Source organism: Pteropus alecto, unplaced genomic scaffold, assembly GCF_000325575.1.
Source record: "Pteropus alecto unplaced genomic scaffold, ASM32557v1 scaffold3, whole genome shotgun sequence".
NCBI lineage: Eukaryota > Metazoa > Chordata > Mammalia > Chiroptera > Pteropodidae > Pteropus > Pteropus alecto.
In genome coordinates, this window is record NW_006442484.1 from 12,221,863 (window position 1) to 12,239,850 (window position 17,988).

Consider the following 17,988-nt stretch of genomic DNA (forward strand, 5'->3'; position numbering starts at 1 on the left):
TGCCCATCCTTTGAACTGTGGATTTCTGTAACTTTTTCTATATTTTGGGGGGCATTTGGTCTTAGTGCTGGGGAAGCAGAGTAACTGTACCTATCATCCTTTGGGAGGAGCTCTTTTGAATAGTTCAAACACCGCAGAGACCTGTTCCCAGCTTTCATAAGGGGAGTTGACACAGGACAGTGTTAGGATTCTCTGGAATTCCACCAAAGAACTACCTTGCAAACTGACTTGTGATAAAGACGCTCATAGTACTTAAATGTCTATGACCTCTTTGATAGGGTTCGAGAAAAACCAGGTAGAATAAAGGCCTTATTCAAGGTTCTTTAAAACGTTTCATGATTTCTTCATTAAAAACAAAGAAAGAAAGAAACAACAAGGCCTCTGCTCTTCCCATGCAAAGAACAAGGGTCTGCTTATTGTTCTCAAATGCTCTCTGCATTCCAGCCACCCTTCTTCCCCAACTATCACTTTCCCTTCTCAAGCATCTCTTTCTTCCTTTCCAAGTCTGTCTACATGACTGACATCTGATTCAAACTCCATGTAGCTCCTCTCTGATGCTTTTATCTGGTGTTACTCAAAGATTGTTCTCTTTTCTAAACCCCAGAGAGCCCACAAGGCCTCTTATATGGCATTTAGCATATGCTACTTTGTATCGATTTGATCTTTCATGCTCTAGACTTATCTTCTTAATTAGATGGCCCATTAATGAAAAGGTTAGCAAAAGAAGATACTCAGATAAACAAAAGCACAACCATATTGTTCTTACACTCTTATTCCACCCCCTAGCACAGCACCACATTGTAGGAGCTTAATATATTTGTGCGATTTTTCTGTTAAAGAGGATGGTGATGAATTCTATTCCCTAGTGATGATGTGATAAAGAGAGTTTGAGTTTCTCAACACTTTTAGCTTGTCCGCCTACATATTCTGACGTGGGGCGGCTACAAGCTTTACTTAAGGCTCTGTAAGCAACAGAGAGTACCAGTCAACAGCTCTGATCCCCAGGGCCTCAATGGGAGTCACGGACTGAGCGAGCTTGTTCCGTGACTTTGTGTCAACCTAAGTGTGAAGCTAGAGAGATCCAGCTTCTGAGGCTTTACCTGAGCAGGTATCATCATATTCAGGCTTATTCATTCTACTTACTGGGGGCAAAGAAAGAGAGAAGCCAAGGTGTGACTCACTTTATAGCTTCCACCCTACTGACCTTTTTAGTAAAATGAGTGAAGCTTATGCATAGGATGCTTTAACTGACTGCTGACTACAAATGCAGAGTGGAGAAAAGAGAAGTCATGTTCAGAGCAGGCACCTGGGTGCAAGATCTGGGAGGGCAGCAGCCATCGAAGGCAGGGGCAGGAGTATGTATGGCCGTGTGTGCTCATGAGTATACATGCCATTTGGCAGAGCCCATTTTGGAGGGGGCTAGGCAGGGTTCAAGTTAAAAGGCTAAATTTGTTTTCTTTATTTAGAATTCAACTTCTATGTCTCACTTATGCTAATTTTTGTTCTCAGAATGTATGTAACACTCCCTGCTCCCAAACACTAATTGTTTTTACTACTGCTAATTATGTAATTAATAAAACTTGACTGTGAGGTAAATAAATGTTAATAGTACCACTGGGTGAGAGAACACCATCATTCTCATTTGCAAGTAGAGATATGGAAACAGGAGCATACATGTGTGGACTTACAAAGAGAAAGACCTGTAAGGAATGCCATCAGTAGTTTTTAGTGGCAAAACTGAGAAGTTGAAATTGTTCTTCAGATGGGTAAAAAAGTAAAAAGAAAAAGGAAGAAAAAAATCAATATACTCTATAGAGGATTTTTGTACATGTGCCCAAATTTCAATGGCAATTACTATTACTTAAGGTGGTAAAAGTTCATTAGCGGGAACACAATTTATCGACCTTGAGAACTGTTCATCACTCTTGGCTCATCCAGATCAGCACAGGGCAGAGGGGGAAATGGAAGGCATTAGGAATGTGACACTGGTCTTACAATCATGTATGAACAGAATTGAGCTGGACTGAAAATTTGTAGACATAAAAGAATTGCCTGTGTTGTTTTTCAATATTCTCATTCTCTTCGGTCATGCTGTGGATAGAAACTAATGCCAGACAGCTATCATCGCTAGGAGCTATAATCAAAACCATGTATGCGTGCCCACGTGTACATGTATAAACAGAACCAGACTGGATAGATGGAAAGAGAGAGGAAAACAACAATTTCTCTGACTACTACAGTAAGACCTGGGCAGAGTGGCATCTGACTGTTTTTCCTTTCTCTATGCTCACAATGAGAACCCACTAACATACAGGAATGTATGACATGTTTAGGCTGGATACAAGAGCTACTTTTCTGACCTCATCAGTTACAGAGGCAAGAACTAGATTATCCTTCCCAAGTAAAGTATTAAAAATAAAATAACTCTCCTCTGTTTAGATGCCAACATCCAGGATCTAGCTCTAAGCAGGAGCTGGACCATCTGTCCTCTCTCAAAGCCCTTCTTTCTCTGTGAACTCCCTAGTATGTCTCAGGTCTCAAGAAGAGGATCCCACTGAAAATTTAGGGTTGTATCTTCTGAAATAAAAAATGGAGACATGATGTACAATTTTATCACCTGGAAATAATGCCAAAGATCGACTTCATTTAATCTCATGTAAGAAAGTATAATGGCCTTTGGATTCAAGAAAATAGACAGACCTGTTTTCCTTGCAATATGTATATCATGATCAGTTGGAAACAGAGTAAAGAATTAATGCTGAATGTGAGGGCAAAATATACTGAGCAATGGGATATACTGATTTAAAATGGCCCTGTATATCTTAATAATTCCAAATCATAACTTCTGGGGACGATCCACATATTATAAGTTTCACCTGCACCTGGGATTGAAGATTATGAGTTCACTGCTATGGAATGTAGTTACCTCATGTTTTTAGAGCAAAATCATTACCAGACTCCCTGCTGAAGTAAATTTTTAAGAAAATTCTGATTGCTTAGAAGCAAGATATATACTGACATTATCACTATGGTATTGTTGAAAACTATTTAAACCTGATTTTTTTTCATGTAAAAATTATAATATAGTGGTATATCTATTTCAGAGGCAGTGTGTATCATGGGAATATACCATATCGGGAGGTAGGGGGGCTGGGCTCTGGGCCCACATGACCTTGAGGAAGTAACTTATTCTGGTTGGGGCTCAGTTTCCTCATCTGTGAACTGAGATACTGCATAAAACCAGGCTATTGAGAGAATGGCTCTCCCAGCTGCTTCAGATGGCTTGTTAAGTGCCCTCTCAATCCCTCCCTGAAGCTTAATGGATACCACACCCACCAGCCTCTCTAAGTGGCTATCACTGATACATTCCTTTCTCTTCCAAGGATTCTAAGACTTCTGTAAAAAGAAAAGCCATTGCTGGAAAAGGCTAGTCACATCTCAGACTAATCAAGGACCTCAACATCAAATACCATTAAAAAGTAATAAGGCAGGTCATTAAATGTGTGACCAAATAAACCAGATCTAATCAGTAAGAAGCAGTGAGTTCTGTGGTAAATTGAACACTTCAAGCCTTCCTCCTACAGACATTTGGATTAAAACATTTTAAATCTGGGTGATGGCTAAACAGTTCATGTAATTACAGTGAATTGAGCTCATTACAAAACCTGGTTGATAATCTCAGGATTAAATGCTCTCTAAAGTCCCTGGCAATTGCAAAATTTTAGGATCCAAAATAAGACTGATTTTGAGAAAGCTTGATTCCAAATTTATAATCATCTTTGACCCCATACGTCAGATTCTGAGTGTCCTTGCTAGCAAGGACTGGCAATGCGTCCAGAAGTTTTAAGAAATCTATTGGTTACCTTTTGTTTTATTTCCTGTGATCATAACTAATGATTGGATTTCAATGCATCTGTTGATTTTCATAGCATCTTCTTTGCAAAAAAGTATAGGGAAAAACAATGAGTGATTGGGATCATGTAGGCTGAATGGTATAGAGGACATGAGCAGGGCATTTGAGTGTAATAACCTTAGGTTAAAGTATAGGCTTTGCCACTTCTAACAAATGGAACTAGGGACAAATTATTTTTAGTGCTATATCACAGGGTTGCAGAAAGAATAAAATGACAGTGCATTTAAAATGCTAGACATGGGGTCTGACTCCTTGTAAGAGCACAATAAATATAAACAGACCCTCTTCAGGAAACCAGATCCTGTGTACACCACTGCTAGACAAGTGGACTCAGATGGCCTGACTACTCCTCTTACAAGGGAAACATGTAGGAGTTTTACGTTCTTTCAGTCTCAAGCAACAGAATTGTGTTTTGTTTCTATCCGAATGGTTGTATTGCTAGGTTCAAGATACAACAGCCTTATTCTATGGTGGTGAAGAAAAAAACACCATATTAATATTTGGTTACCCTAAAGAACTTGCAGATAAGGCTGAAGCCTTTGATATGCTGGAAAATAACTTCAGGGAAAAATGCTTCTCTTCCAAGTTCGGTTTTAGTGGTTAAAAAAAAGTCATTGAAAAATAGGAGAGTTATATTTTCGGCTCGTATAATTGACTTAATGAAGATAAACTATATTTCAGAAAAAAATATGAGTTTAGCCCACTTATTGATTTCACTTGCACTTGTAGACTTGAACCTATAATTTGGAGTCATAAATGGAAGTAAGCTGGGTTTAATATTGTCATTTTAGCATTATTAATCTGAAGGAGGGACAGTCTGCTCTCTTAAAGAAATCTACAGGGTTTTGAGATAAACTGAATAACTTAACTAAGGCTGTATGTGTAAATTTAACAGAAACTGATAAGTTTATGAAAATATTTTTTTCCTATTATTATTGAGAAAAGAAGTACACTCTGTTACTATCTGGGCTGATTCAAGATATGCCAAGAGAAATGCTTTTTTGCTGCCCACAGAAGAGCCATGGCAGGTTTGCCTTTGTGTCATAACAAATGCTATATTCTAAAATTGAATACTTATAATTTCATGTCAAGAATTATTTCTGTGATTTGGATAGATCATTCAAGATTTCTGTTTTTACCCTGTGTCTCCTGAGGAGGTGTATTTTCTTTAGAATTAGTTTTTTCATCCACATTTGGAGGACATTTTGTTTCCTATATTGTGCTCTTAATTAAAGAAGTTTTAATCTTTTTGCCGCAATTTTATAATCCCTATAAAAATTGGGAGGCACACGTTTCTGCAGAACATGATTCCTTTAAAATCTCAGAGAGCCCTTGGCATCTCTTTCTGCCTCTTCGTGTCCCTGAGGTATGCTATTGCACAGTAGCACGTCCTTCTGTGTCTTACTGCTTAACTGTACCAAGGTAGATTTATCTGTTTACTAGTTATTACTTCTTTTTGTGTAGCTATTTTTTGTGGCTGACCTGAAGAGTCTCATTTCCCTGTATATCGTACGAGACTTTTTTCTTGTCTGTTTCCTGAGGCACCATTTAAAAAGACAGGCACGAGAAGTCTTTCAACAGTTACACATAGAGCTGCAACAGTGCTCCCGGTGTTCCTTAGGTTTGTAATTAAATAAGCATAGAGTTTTCAATAGGAGAGCCACTGGAAAACTAAAGCCTTTGAAAAAAGAAAAAGCATTGAAATATGTTGTGAAAGAAAGTGAGTTGTTCTTCAACATCTGTTTCTCCTCTTCTTCCACAATAATCTGTCAATCAATTTTCAGCTGGGCACATACCCAGAATATAGGCTTCACTGCCAACTTCCTCAGGTGTGGCTGTGTGACCCAGGTCTATTCAAGGAGATTAAGTTGGGAGGTATGAAAGGTTTTGAAAGTCTCTTTTAAAAGACAGCTGGTATGTGCTTAACCCTTTTCATTTTCTTTAGGTTTTCTTTCTTCCTGATTCTTGGATGTGATGATTGAAGCTAGAGCAGCCATTTTGAACCATGAAGTAACCTTGGAAATGGAGGCCACATTCCACAGAATAACAAGATAGAAGCCAGGGATGGTAGGGACTCCATGGACTTTATGGGGTATGTCACCTGTACTGCCTACCTGTGGATTTTGATGCGAGAAAGAAATAACATTTAGCTCACTTAAGCCACTATTATTTTGGATCTCCGTTACTCACAACGGAACCTAACTGTAACTCTTACATAAGTGCATTCATATTTCATCATGTTACATGATGTCAACATAAAACCTGAAGTAGTTAAAACTATTTGTGGCAGAAAGCACATTTGAACAGAAGCAGTTGGGGAAGAAATTCTAGCAAAAATCATGCCTCTATAACATAAATTTGAAATAATATTTAAAATTGTTTTCAATTTAAAAAATCCAAATGCCATAAATTATTTTGATCTCATTAATCACATCCTCCCGAGTATGCCATATGATCTAAGATTTCCTTGAATAGAGGGAGGCTCCATCTCAGAGGGTAACTCAGAATAAACAAAACATAAAGGAATTACAATTTAGCCTCTGAGAAACATTATAGAAAGAGATGGGAAAGGTTCAATAGAATTCACCGAACCAGCCAAATTTGGGCAATTACCTACATTTACAAACTCTGCCCCAATAATATATTATATTGTCTAAAGACAGAATAGAGAGATAGCAAAGAAGTAGGTATAGAAATTTCACGCTCCATGCTCAGAAATTACCATTTGTGTTTTTCCTCCAACTTTATCAGAGAATAATTGACAAATATAATTGTGTATGTTTAAAGTGTAATATGTGATGATCTGATACATATTATACTGTGGAATGATCATCAAAATTAAGATAATATATTCGTCACCTCACATAGTTAACTGTGTGTGTGTGTGTGTGTGTGTGTGTGTGTGTGAGATGACGATGTTTATGATCTACCGTCAGCAATTTCAAATATACAATACCACCATTCATTTTATATTTATCACCAACTGATTCCTATAGGAACTGCTCTATATGCTTCTTTTCATAGAAGGACAACAGCAATTCTGGGAGGTGGGCACTGTTATCCCCATTTTACAAGAGGGGAACTAAGACCCAGAGAAATTAAATAACTTCCCAAACCTCAAAAATCTCTTGCTGAATTGTTGGCTTCTGTTAATACTGTCTGTAAGAGGCTATTCATTTTACAGGAATTGGAGGAATCCACCAACTTATTCAATGTTTGCATTTACTAAATAAAAATGATAGGTTTTCTACTCATCTGGGTCTATGGAAATATTTCATCTTCAAAAGGCTTTCTGTTACTTTACCAAGAGTTTGAATTTTATGATTCTATTGGTCATCAATGTTACTTCATATGCCATCTAAAACACAAACGATTTTAACCTAAGTGAATAAATAGAAAAGTATTGCATCTATCAATCACAATTTCCTAGTTTGACAATATGAGTTTCAATCTATTCACATAGGTATTTAAAATAATAAAACCAGAAAGTGACCTACCTTTTGAGTGAGGAGAGCTTGAACAACTTGGTTGGCTACCTTTAAAATATAAAGAAAAGAGTTACTGTTTATAATAATGAGACTATACACATGGACACTAATTTACCAATAAGTTTCCCACAGCTCACTGTAGCTAATTAGCTCCTCATTTGCCTCTTTCTTCTACTTCTAGAGAACCTGATTCTCTTCATAATAAGCCTGTCCTTCTAGGTAATATTTTGCTTTTTCCAAAGGTGACCTTGTTGCTAATTAAGATGGTTAGTCTGGACAGATTATTCATACCTTGACTTTCACATTTCCATATTTGGAAAAATAACATCCTTTCATGTTGTAAAGTACTCCAAGAAGGCTAAAAAATGATATAGTGCAAAACACAATCCTAATTATCTGTACACAGTTTCTACACTTCGCTGATTTACGATATCCTTTGCCTCTCCTTTCTATTCTTCTGCCGTGTGACTATTTCACTGTGTAAAATCACTTGCAGTAGAGCTAGGTTGAATAGTGGAGAATACGGACAACTCATTGTTTCCTATGTGCTCTACTTTCCTCCTCCCACATCTTTATTTATGCCATCCTTTTGTCATTGCTACCTGTAACAGTCTGGTAGTTGTTTACTCCAATATCCATTTTCCCCTTCTTCCTAACTGACCCTAATTTTTTGACTGGGTATATCATACTACATTTCCCAGTCCCCCTTGTATCTAAGTGTCACTTTGTGACAAACTTCTGAACAATAGAGTTATGAGAAGACTATTTTCTTGGGCTTACAGAAAGTCTCTAAGAAGAAGGGGATGCACCCTTCTTCCTCCTTTTCCTGTCTGGGATATGAAAGTGATGGCTGGAGCTTCAGCAGCTACCTTGACAATGGAAGTCACATATTAAATACCATTGGGTAGAAAAATAAAATAAGTCTGTTCTTGATAATGAATGGAGCTGCAATGTCTATCTCAGAACTTCTATGTGAGGTGAAAATAAAAGTCATTGTTATTTTGAGGTTTTTTTCCAATATAAAACCAAATATAGTTCTTACTGATATATTAATAACCCTAATTTTCTTCAGGTATCAGGCAGCTTGGGACAGTAGGAGAAACTAGGACCCTCTCAGTCCAAGGAGGTGAGTCTTGATAGGTCAAAGCCAGTCTTGGTAATTCCATTTCTTTATAATGACTGGCTTAGAAGTGAGCATGTGACACAATTCTAGCTAAGGGCCACAGGTAAAACCAATAACATGTCCCTGGTATTTCAAGGATCTGGCATTTTCTCCAGACAACCATTTATCAATTCCATATCTATTTGTACTAAGATTTCTTTTTCACCTGCAAATTTCAAAAACACTTTATAAAGAATCACTTACTAAATTCACTATAATCTTGAAGCTTTGTACCCATATGGTTACTGGTGATAGAATTAAGATGGACAGGTAAATTATGCAGTATTTTTTCAGCCACTATATAAGCATCAAGTGTGATAACTGAAACTGACAATATTAAAGATAAAGTCAGAATATTTAAATATCCTAGGTATAATGTACTTCTGTTTATTCATTTCATCCTTCATTTATTCTATACAAGTTTGCAGAGTATTTGCAAAGCTAGATGACTAGGATGTGTTCCTTGGTTTCAGAGAGAGCACATCTGGTAGGAAGTTGGCAAGAACACAATTATAACACAGTGTGATAAGCATGTCATCATCTTGGTAATTCTCACAGTTAACCAAAGGCTGAGGGATACACTTTCGTCTTCTTTTTCTCTTGACAACAAATTTATTTTGAGTGGTGCTAAACTGTTTATGCTTGTTTTTCCCATCTAGGCTAGTGGAACAGATCATGGTAAGAATGTTTTCATGGAGCTTAATTGTTTCTTAACTCAATATTGACAAAATAGCACAACCTTAACAACAGTTTGCTACCAGTAAGTCTCATAGAAAATTAAAATATAGGCTGTCATCAACCTGTGATTAGGAGGCATTCACACCGCAAGCGTTAATGACTAGAATCAGATTACCTATAATTGATTATTTGAATTCTATACATAAGAGGGATTTTTTTCCCATTAGAATCCTTTCTGAATTTACATGTTGACAATAAGGAAAAAAGAAAGGCCTTTCATTGAAATCATAGTTTTGATGAAAAAGTATTATTAGTATCAAAAAGGTATTTTTTAAAGTAGTATTAAAAAAGTATTTTTTTTTTCTTTTAGTCCAGACCAAGTTAAAGAAGCACACTTAAGAACTATCAAAGACCAAAATAAATCAAATTTTCCTTAACTGATACTTTTTTTTGTCCTTTCTCACTTTATTTACACATAATCAGAATGGTGATAAATGTTATTTAGCCCACACAAGTTGACCAATAGTATAATCTTGAAAATCTTTCAGTTTTTAAACATCCATTTCAATTTGTAACTGAGAATTTTCATTCCAATTTGTGAGTAACTGAGAATTTAAAATCAAACTGTACATCATCTATTTTATTCTCAGCAAAAAAAAAAACCCCAAAACAAACAAACAAACAAACAACAACAACAAACACAGAATCACCGAACTATTTATGCAGCTCGAATCAGGAACAATGTACCAAAGTAAATTCTATCATCAATAATTTAATTCTTTTGGATCTCAAACTTTGGATTTGATTTACATTCTCATAAAACTGCCCAATATCAATATTTTCTTTCCTTCCACCAGATTGCTCCCTCACTTAAACCAGTCTGTGAAAAAGTGGTCACATAAAATAACTTTCTACATGATTTAACAGGAGATATAAATGAATATCCTAACTGTAACAGCCCGCAGGAGTAAATATGTTATATCTCTGCAATCAAGTATGTTGCCTTATAGGCTTAACAGTCTATTTCTGACATAGTTCCTTCTGGCATGTACTGTGGACAATTGTTTGCTCTACCCGAAAATTGAACAAAGATACACAAATGCATTATTTCTTTACCTCCTGACATGTAATTTTATTGCCTAGAAGCACTCGCAGGTTTCTTGCAGAAAAGCAGGTGGGTTGTACAAGTACTTTCCTGGGTACTGTCTATAAAGATAGTTCCTGGGTTTTGCTGCTACTTTTAACTGCTAAGATTCCCTGATGCATCAACAGAACAGTTATTTGGAGCCTGCAACCTTTCATAGGTTCACAAGATAATCTCTAGAGTAGGCCCCTGTCCTCATAATAGCATTATACCCTTAACACTTGGGTTGCAAATAATCACACACCCACAGGCCAAGCTAATGAGAACAAAAAAAATTTCAGGGTCACCTGACAGCTTTCCTCTCCAAAGAAAGAAAAAATAGTGGCTGGGCTGGGCTGGGCTAGGGGGAATTGAAACATATTGAGCAAATGTAACAATCCAGAAGCCCCTGGCTTGTTTTACAACCTCCCTTAGGCTCTCTGTGAAGACCACGTCACTTTATTATAGGACAGTGGTCCCCAACCTTTTTGGCACCAGGGACTGGTGTGCTTATGAAAATCTAATGCCTGATGATCTGAGGTGGAGCTGAGGCAGTGATGCTAACTCTGGGGAGCAGCTGCACATACAGATCGAAGCTTCGCTCACTGGCCCACCACTCACCTCCTGCTGTGCAGCCCAGTTCCTAACAGGCCATGGACCAGTACAGGACTACAACCTGGAGGTTGGGGACCCCTGCTCTAGGAGACAAGCAGGGCTGCAGGTGAGACAGAGATGCCAATGAGAGGACCCAAGTACATCTCTCCTTTTCGCTCAGTAAGAATTCTGTCAAGTGAGCTCCTCTGACACTTGGCTGATCTAGGCACATGTCTTTGCTTTTCTTTGTTGTCAGACTTCCAGGGGTCATGATTTTCCTAGCACTCCCCTGGAAGAGGTGGGCAGAGGGAGGAGTCAGGGCTGTGGAGCTGTTAGTTATTTTATTGCAAAACAGTCCCGGAGGTTGGATAAGAAGCCCCACCTGGGAGTTTATTCAGAGAGGGAGACAATTCTTACTATATCCAGAAGCAGCCTAGGGCTGGGAGGTTAGAGAGGGGTGAGGAATTCAAAAGGCCCTGTGCTTTGACAGTCTTCTCCTGGCTGGTGGTCTCCCTTTCATCCTTTCACCTGCTAATTTACCATGCAAAGCAATGGTCATATCAGCAAAGTATTTAACAATTGGTCAGAAAAGCACAGGTTCTGGAATATGTGCTTTGGAGTAGGTTTCTATGCTTTTGAGTTTGGTTTATTGTCCCAAGGAGCATTGGGGTAGAATCACAAGAAAGGCTAGAGTTCAAATACTGCCTGTGTTGATGTTGATTATATACTGATAGGTACAGGAGTGGGGTGGGGGCAACCTTTAAGTTATAAAATGCAGGAGATGACAGACATATCCAGCGAAACCACCTGGGACAGTACCTAATATAAAGCAGTCACTTATAAGTGTTAAATCTGCATCAGATCACTTGAAATTCAGAGATTAAAATGAATTTTCAGGTAAGCAGTTAAGAAAGAATGGTTTGAGAATAGAGATTTTATTTGTCAAGAGATAAAGTGCGTGTGTATAATATGCTTGTATATATATATAAATATAAATACAAACTGCTAGGCACCTATATTACTTATATATCCTGTAAAAAAAATCCTGTAAAATACTGGGAGTAGGAGAAATTTGTCTAAACATATATGTAGAATTCCAGGGAAAACTCATGTGAGAATTAATTTCTGACTGATAATCTCCATTCATTCATTTAGTCATTCAACAAATATACATTAAAGACCAAATATGGGCTAAGAGTTGTGCTGGGTCTTGGAGAAATGATGATGACTGGAACATGAGTGCTGCCTTACGGTGGTGAGAGTCTAGGGCAGGCACAAGAAGTAGATCATCTGTTTATGCCATTCATGATCCATTCATGAAATGAATGTTTGAAGCATGATCCATAAACAGGATCATCCTATCTTCCATCTACATCTATCAACACATTGATTTTAAAGATGACTTAGGGCCCAGATGTGGGATATACATTGAGAATGTCCCAATCATAATTCCACAACCCAGTCTTGGCATACAGCATAGGAATCAGAGAGAAAGGTATGAACTGTTCTTAACAACCTACTTCTGCCTTTATTTAACCTTGGATTAAAAAAAACAAACTCAAGTGCTTTTTCCTTTTACTGAACTACATCCAAAGGTCTAGTTTTCCCTGCCCTTGTGCTCTGAAGTATAATGCGTGGAGAAGTCATGGCATCCCACTGACTGTATAGAGGCCTGGTCAAGTCTGATGGTCTGAAGGGGAGGCAGCTTCTCCAACTTCTGTGTGCAAAAGCCTCGCCTGGGGAGTTTGTTTACATGGCCAATCTCCTTACCCCTTTCTGCTTGAGAAGGGCTGAGTGAGAGCTGAGAATCTTCATTTGTAGCAACTGCCATACATCATTTTGACACAGAAGGAGCCCAGAAACACACCTTGAGAAACACTGAGATAGGGTTTTTGTTTGCTTATTCACACTATTGAGGAATTAGAAATAACCCACAATTTCTACGTGGGTTTGTTGTTCTATCATATCCACATCTGGCAAAGTTTTTATCCTCTTCTGGAAACTTTCTAAAAATGCTAAGGCAGACCATTCAGAGAACCTAAGGGTGATGGTTCCTAATTATGGCTGAATATTATAACCCACTGGGGTGCTTTTAAATTCTAACATCCGGGTTCCACTCTAGACCAGAATCAGATCAGTCTCTGAGGTGGAGCCCAGTTAGCAGTATTTTTTAAGCTCCTCAGGTAAGTCCAACAGGCAGGTAAAAGTGAGAACCATATGCCCTTCTGGATCTCAAATTTCACCTGCTCCAGCTCTGCTAAAAATGCCCTTTCAGTTCTGCCCGCTTTACCGCCCACCTACCCCCTGCTCCTCTTGTCCTTTGGAAACTGCAGTATGTTATCCCCTCTGTGTTCCCCTCACCTCATTGCTCTGTGATTAACCAGCCCCTCACTTCTACTGCTAGACATGTGGCTCCTTGAGCTCCTAGGGCCTAGGTGAGGCTGAACTCCAATAAAGGTGTGTGGGACACACCTGAATCCCTCTAAATGCAAGGCAGTGGTTTGAGGAGATGTTATTTTCCTTTTTCATAAGTGTCATTACCCTTCTCTACATGGGAATAAATTGCTGTTCAAAGAACTGTAGTCAAGGCAATAGTAAGAAGAAACAGTAATTCACTCCTTGCCAATAGACTTGTCTATCAAAGAGCTAAACAATGACCTTAGACTCAAACATTAAAACCAATGATCCCTCAAAGAAAGTCAAGATTGGTCCTTGTGTTTTGCCTTTGTACTGCAAGGCAAGGTGATGAGGAGCTAGTTAAAAGTGGAGGTGACAGTGAAGAGTGTGCATGCACTTGTGTGTGTGCATTTTTGTACATGTGCCTGCCTAGCAAGCCAATGTGTATCTATGAATGTGGGTCTGTTTCCTTCTGAATAAACACACCCTTTCATTAGAACACACAGAGGGAATTTCTGACTCCCAAGTGTTTTCCCCAAATCTTCAATATGTTCTTTATTTCCCAGATAAGATGAAGCAGTGGAAAAGGGACTGGAGAAAATTTTAAATTTATATTTTATCTACCTACGTATGTTTTCTGAAACCCACTAGCAAGGAAATAACTTACATGAGACCTTACCTTGTTAGTTTGTCTAATTAGTATAAAAAGCCTTGAAAAGAATCTCCAGTTGGCATTATTACTAATTCAACCTCTCCTTTGAGAGTGTTCTCTTACAATGCATGGAAACTGATTGTCTACTCTCATGCAATTAGTTACAAAACAACTGGCATGTATAATCAGGGGCGAGAATTCATGAATAGAAAACATTTGTATTGCTAAAAGGTGCTTCTTTGTTGCAAATCACCTCTTTGGCAACAGTTAATGTTGCAATTAAGAACAGAGGAACTCTCCCTCTAAAAATTCTGTCTTCTGTGGAAACTTCATGTGAAATGATTTTGTGGGTGAAAACTTATGTTTTGCCTAACACATTCTCATGAAATTTTGGGAATGCAGACATAGCGAATGTAAGAAAAACAGACTATGAGTGTCCTTAAAGAAATGCCGTGAGCTTTTTGATTGATGGGGAGGGGTGACTTGCAGAATTGTGTCAAGTATAAGACTTTTCTGTGGTGTGATTCACATAAATTTGACTTCTGAATACAGATTAGGTTTCATTGGAAATTTCTGTACAGGAGGTTAAAGTGAAACTTTGCTGATCAATGCATATGACCCAGGGGCAATGTTTGTTCCTTTAAATATCCTTGGATCTATTTGGTCTTTCTTGCTCTAAGCTTTGATTGGAACAAGAACCTGGGGAACAGGGGCGAGGAGTGCTGAACTGGCCTCATTAGATTCTGAGTCATCATTTTCCCTTTTATGTCAACTTACTTTATAGTTATTCTCTTAACTTTGGACATTGCATACAACTGCAGACACAATTTTGTTTGAGTAACTGAGTATACACACACACACACACACGTGGCTGGAAACAGTAACCAAAACATTAAATATTAATTTCCTGGGGACATTCTGAGGTTCTTCAACCACATATACTAACTGTAATGCAAAGTGGTGAAAACATGGCAGAGTGAGAGACGTCCTCAGAGCTCATATCTTGAAACAACAATAAGGTGAACATCTAAAACTGAACAAAAAACACCCAAACTGCACACCAGCACGTCTGAGCGTGGGATCTGCACATAAGAGCTACCACAGAACAGAACCCCAGGTGCTGGGCGGTGGACTGGGACAAATAAAGAAGCAACCTCTTGCAGCTGCAGGAGGTCTTTGTAGGAAGAGGGGGAGAGATGAAGGTGTGGTGACTTCCCTAGAAGTGCTGGGACTTTTCTACACTGCCAGGAGCAGGGCTCAGTCATCAGGGCAGAAAGCAGAGAAGCAGGACAGGTCAGCAGAGAAACAACTGTTGATTTCTACCAGCCTGAGTTGCAAAACTGAGGCTGAGCCACAGCCCCCAACCCACAACACAGAGGGACCTTCCCCCCATACCCTCTGAAACCAATCACCGTGGAGCCACAGGGGAATCTGAGCAAATGCTACCAAAACTGTTGCTAACACTGATAGGGACTGAAAATGAGAGTAGCGAGTGTGATTAAAATCTACAAGAAAATAAAAGACATTAAGCTCTATAAAGCAGGGATCCAAGAGGCTTAGATGCCACCTAATGGAAACTAAAAGAAAAGTGCCTTCTTTGCAGCAAGCTAAAGAGAGACCTTTATATAATTAATCTACTTTCTGGAAAAACAACAGAATACACTTCTATTAAAGGACAGGCAGAGAAATATTCCATTAAACATCATGAACAACCAAGGTGACAAGGCATCTCAGAAAGAAAGAGAAAAATCTTTAGAAAATAAGCTTACAGACATAGAAATATGCGACTTAAATGACAGAGAATTAAGGATGCTACTTCTAAAAAACCTCAGTGAGTCATATCAACGATTTCAGGAATTGAAAAAAACAACTAGATGAGCAGAGCAAGGAGACTGAAACACTCAAAAAGAACTAAATAGAACTTCTGGAGATAAAAAAAAAACACACTGCAAGAGTTGGAAAATGAAATAGCAAGCTTGGGAAATAGAGTCGACCAAATGGAGGAAAGGATCAGTGATCGAAGACAGAAATCTAGACATAAATCGAGAGGAAGAATACAAACTGAAGAACGGAAAGTAATGAAAGATAAATTCAAGAAGTAGCTGACATTAACAGGAGAGGAGACATAAAAATAACGGGCATTACCAATGGCGAGGAAAGGGAGCAGGGAATAGAAAGCATTTTCAGACAAATAGTAGACGAGAATTTCCCAAATCTAAGGAATGAGCTGGAACTTGAAATTCAAGAAGTCATCAGAACACTCAATTATCTCAACCCAAAAAAGTCTTCACTAAGACACATTGTATTAAAGTTATCAAAAATCAATGACAAATATAGAATTCTCAGGGCAGCCAGGGAGAAGAAAACGGTAACTTATAAAGGAAAATCTATTAGATTTTTATCAGACTTCTCAGCGCAGACCTTAGAAGCCAGAGAGGAATAGAATCAAAAATTTAAATTACTAAGTGAAAGGAACTACCAGCCTAGAATAACGTATCCAGCTAAGCTCTCCTTTAGATATGAAGAGGAAATTAAGACCTTTCCAGACATACAAAAATTGAGGGAATTCTCCACTATGAGGCCTGTACTATAGGAAATTCGGAAAGGAGTGAGCTCACCTAAAACAAAATAACAACTACAACAAAAATACATAATTAGGAGTAAAGTGACTATCAGGCAAATAGAAGCAGAGGGGTGCAACCCTTACTAAGAACAGGGCATTATAAGCTTAAATAATAATAAGAGAATTGCTATAGCAAGATAGCAATGAACGTTCAGCATACATAGGGACAAATTGAGATAACAATGACTGAAAAGGGGAGGATTCAAAGATACAAATTCGCAAGAGGAAAAGAGAGAAGGCACACACAGAAGAAAACGTATGACTATATATAACTATCTTTTTCCTATTTGTAATGGTAACCACACACCATAGAGTCAGAACTGAAATATATAACATAAAACAAGAAGAATCAGAGGCAAAACTCACAAAAGACAACCAAAATAAAGAAAACAGAAACACATGGACAAGGAAACAGTATGGAAATTGAAACAATCATCAAAAACCTACCAAAAAATAAAAGTCCAGGACCAGATGGCTTTACCAGTGAATTCTACCAAAAATTCAAAGAAGATTTAATACCTATCCTCTTCAAACTCTTCCAAAAACCTGAAGAGGAGGCAATACTTCCAAACTCATTTTATGAGGCCATTATTACTCTGATATCAAAACCTGGTAAAGAAAACACACATAAAGAAAACTACAGACTAATATCTCTCATGAACACAGATGCAAAAGTCCTAAATAAGATACTAGTGACCGAATACAGCAACATACTAAAAAGATTATACACCACGATCAAGTGGGCTTCATCCCAGCGGCACAGGGACGGTTCAACATACACAAATCGATTAGTGTGATACACCACATAAACAAATTAAAAAATAAAATCATATGATCTTATCAATAGATGCAGAAAAAGCCTTTGAAAAGATATAGCATCTATTTATGATCAAAACATTTAACAAAATCGGTATAGAAGGAACGTGCCTTAACATAATAAAAGACATCTATGACAAACCCTTTGCCTATATTATACTTAGTGGTGAAAAACTAAAAACCTTCCCTCAAAGATCAGGAAGAAGGCAAGGCTGTCCACTATCGCCACTGCTATTCAATATAATATTGGAGGTCCTAGCAAGTACAATCAGCAAGAGGAAGATATAAAAGGCATCCATGTAGGAAACAAAGAAGTCATATGTCACTATTTGCAGATGACATGATTCTCTATATAGAAAAGCTTAAAGACTCCACAAGAACACTACTAAAAACAATAAGCAAATACAGTAAAGTCTCTGGATACAAAATCAATGTTCAAAAATCCATAGCATTCCTATACTCTAATAATGAAGCATCAGAAAAAGAAGTGGAAAAAATAATTCCTTTTGCAATTGTAACAAAAAGAATAAAATACCGAGGAA

At 37.9% G+C, this 17,988-nt stretch overlaps 1 protein-coding gene across 1 annotated transcript in view; it reads right to left on the reverse strand.

Annotated features, from left to right (window-relative positions):
- Positions 1-17,988, reverse strand: part of NCKAP5 (NCK associated protein 5) — a 570,133-nt gene that overhangs the window by 193,612 nt on the left and 358,533 nt on the right. The window contains exon 8 of the mRNA XM_025039578.1: positions 7,411-7,449. Within this exon, the coding sequence (XP_024895346.1) occupies positions 7,411-7,449 (39 nt within the window). The remainder of the gene's footprint in view (positions 1-7,410; positions 7,450-17,988) is intronic.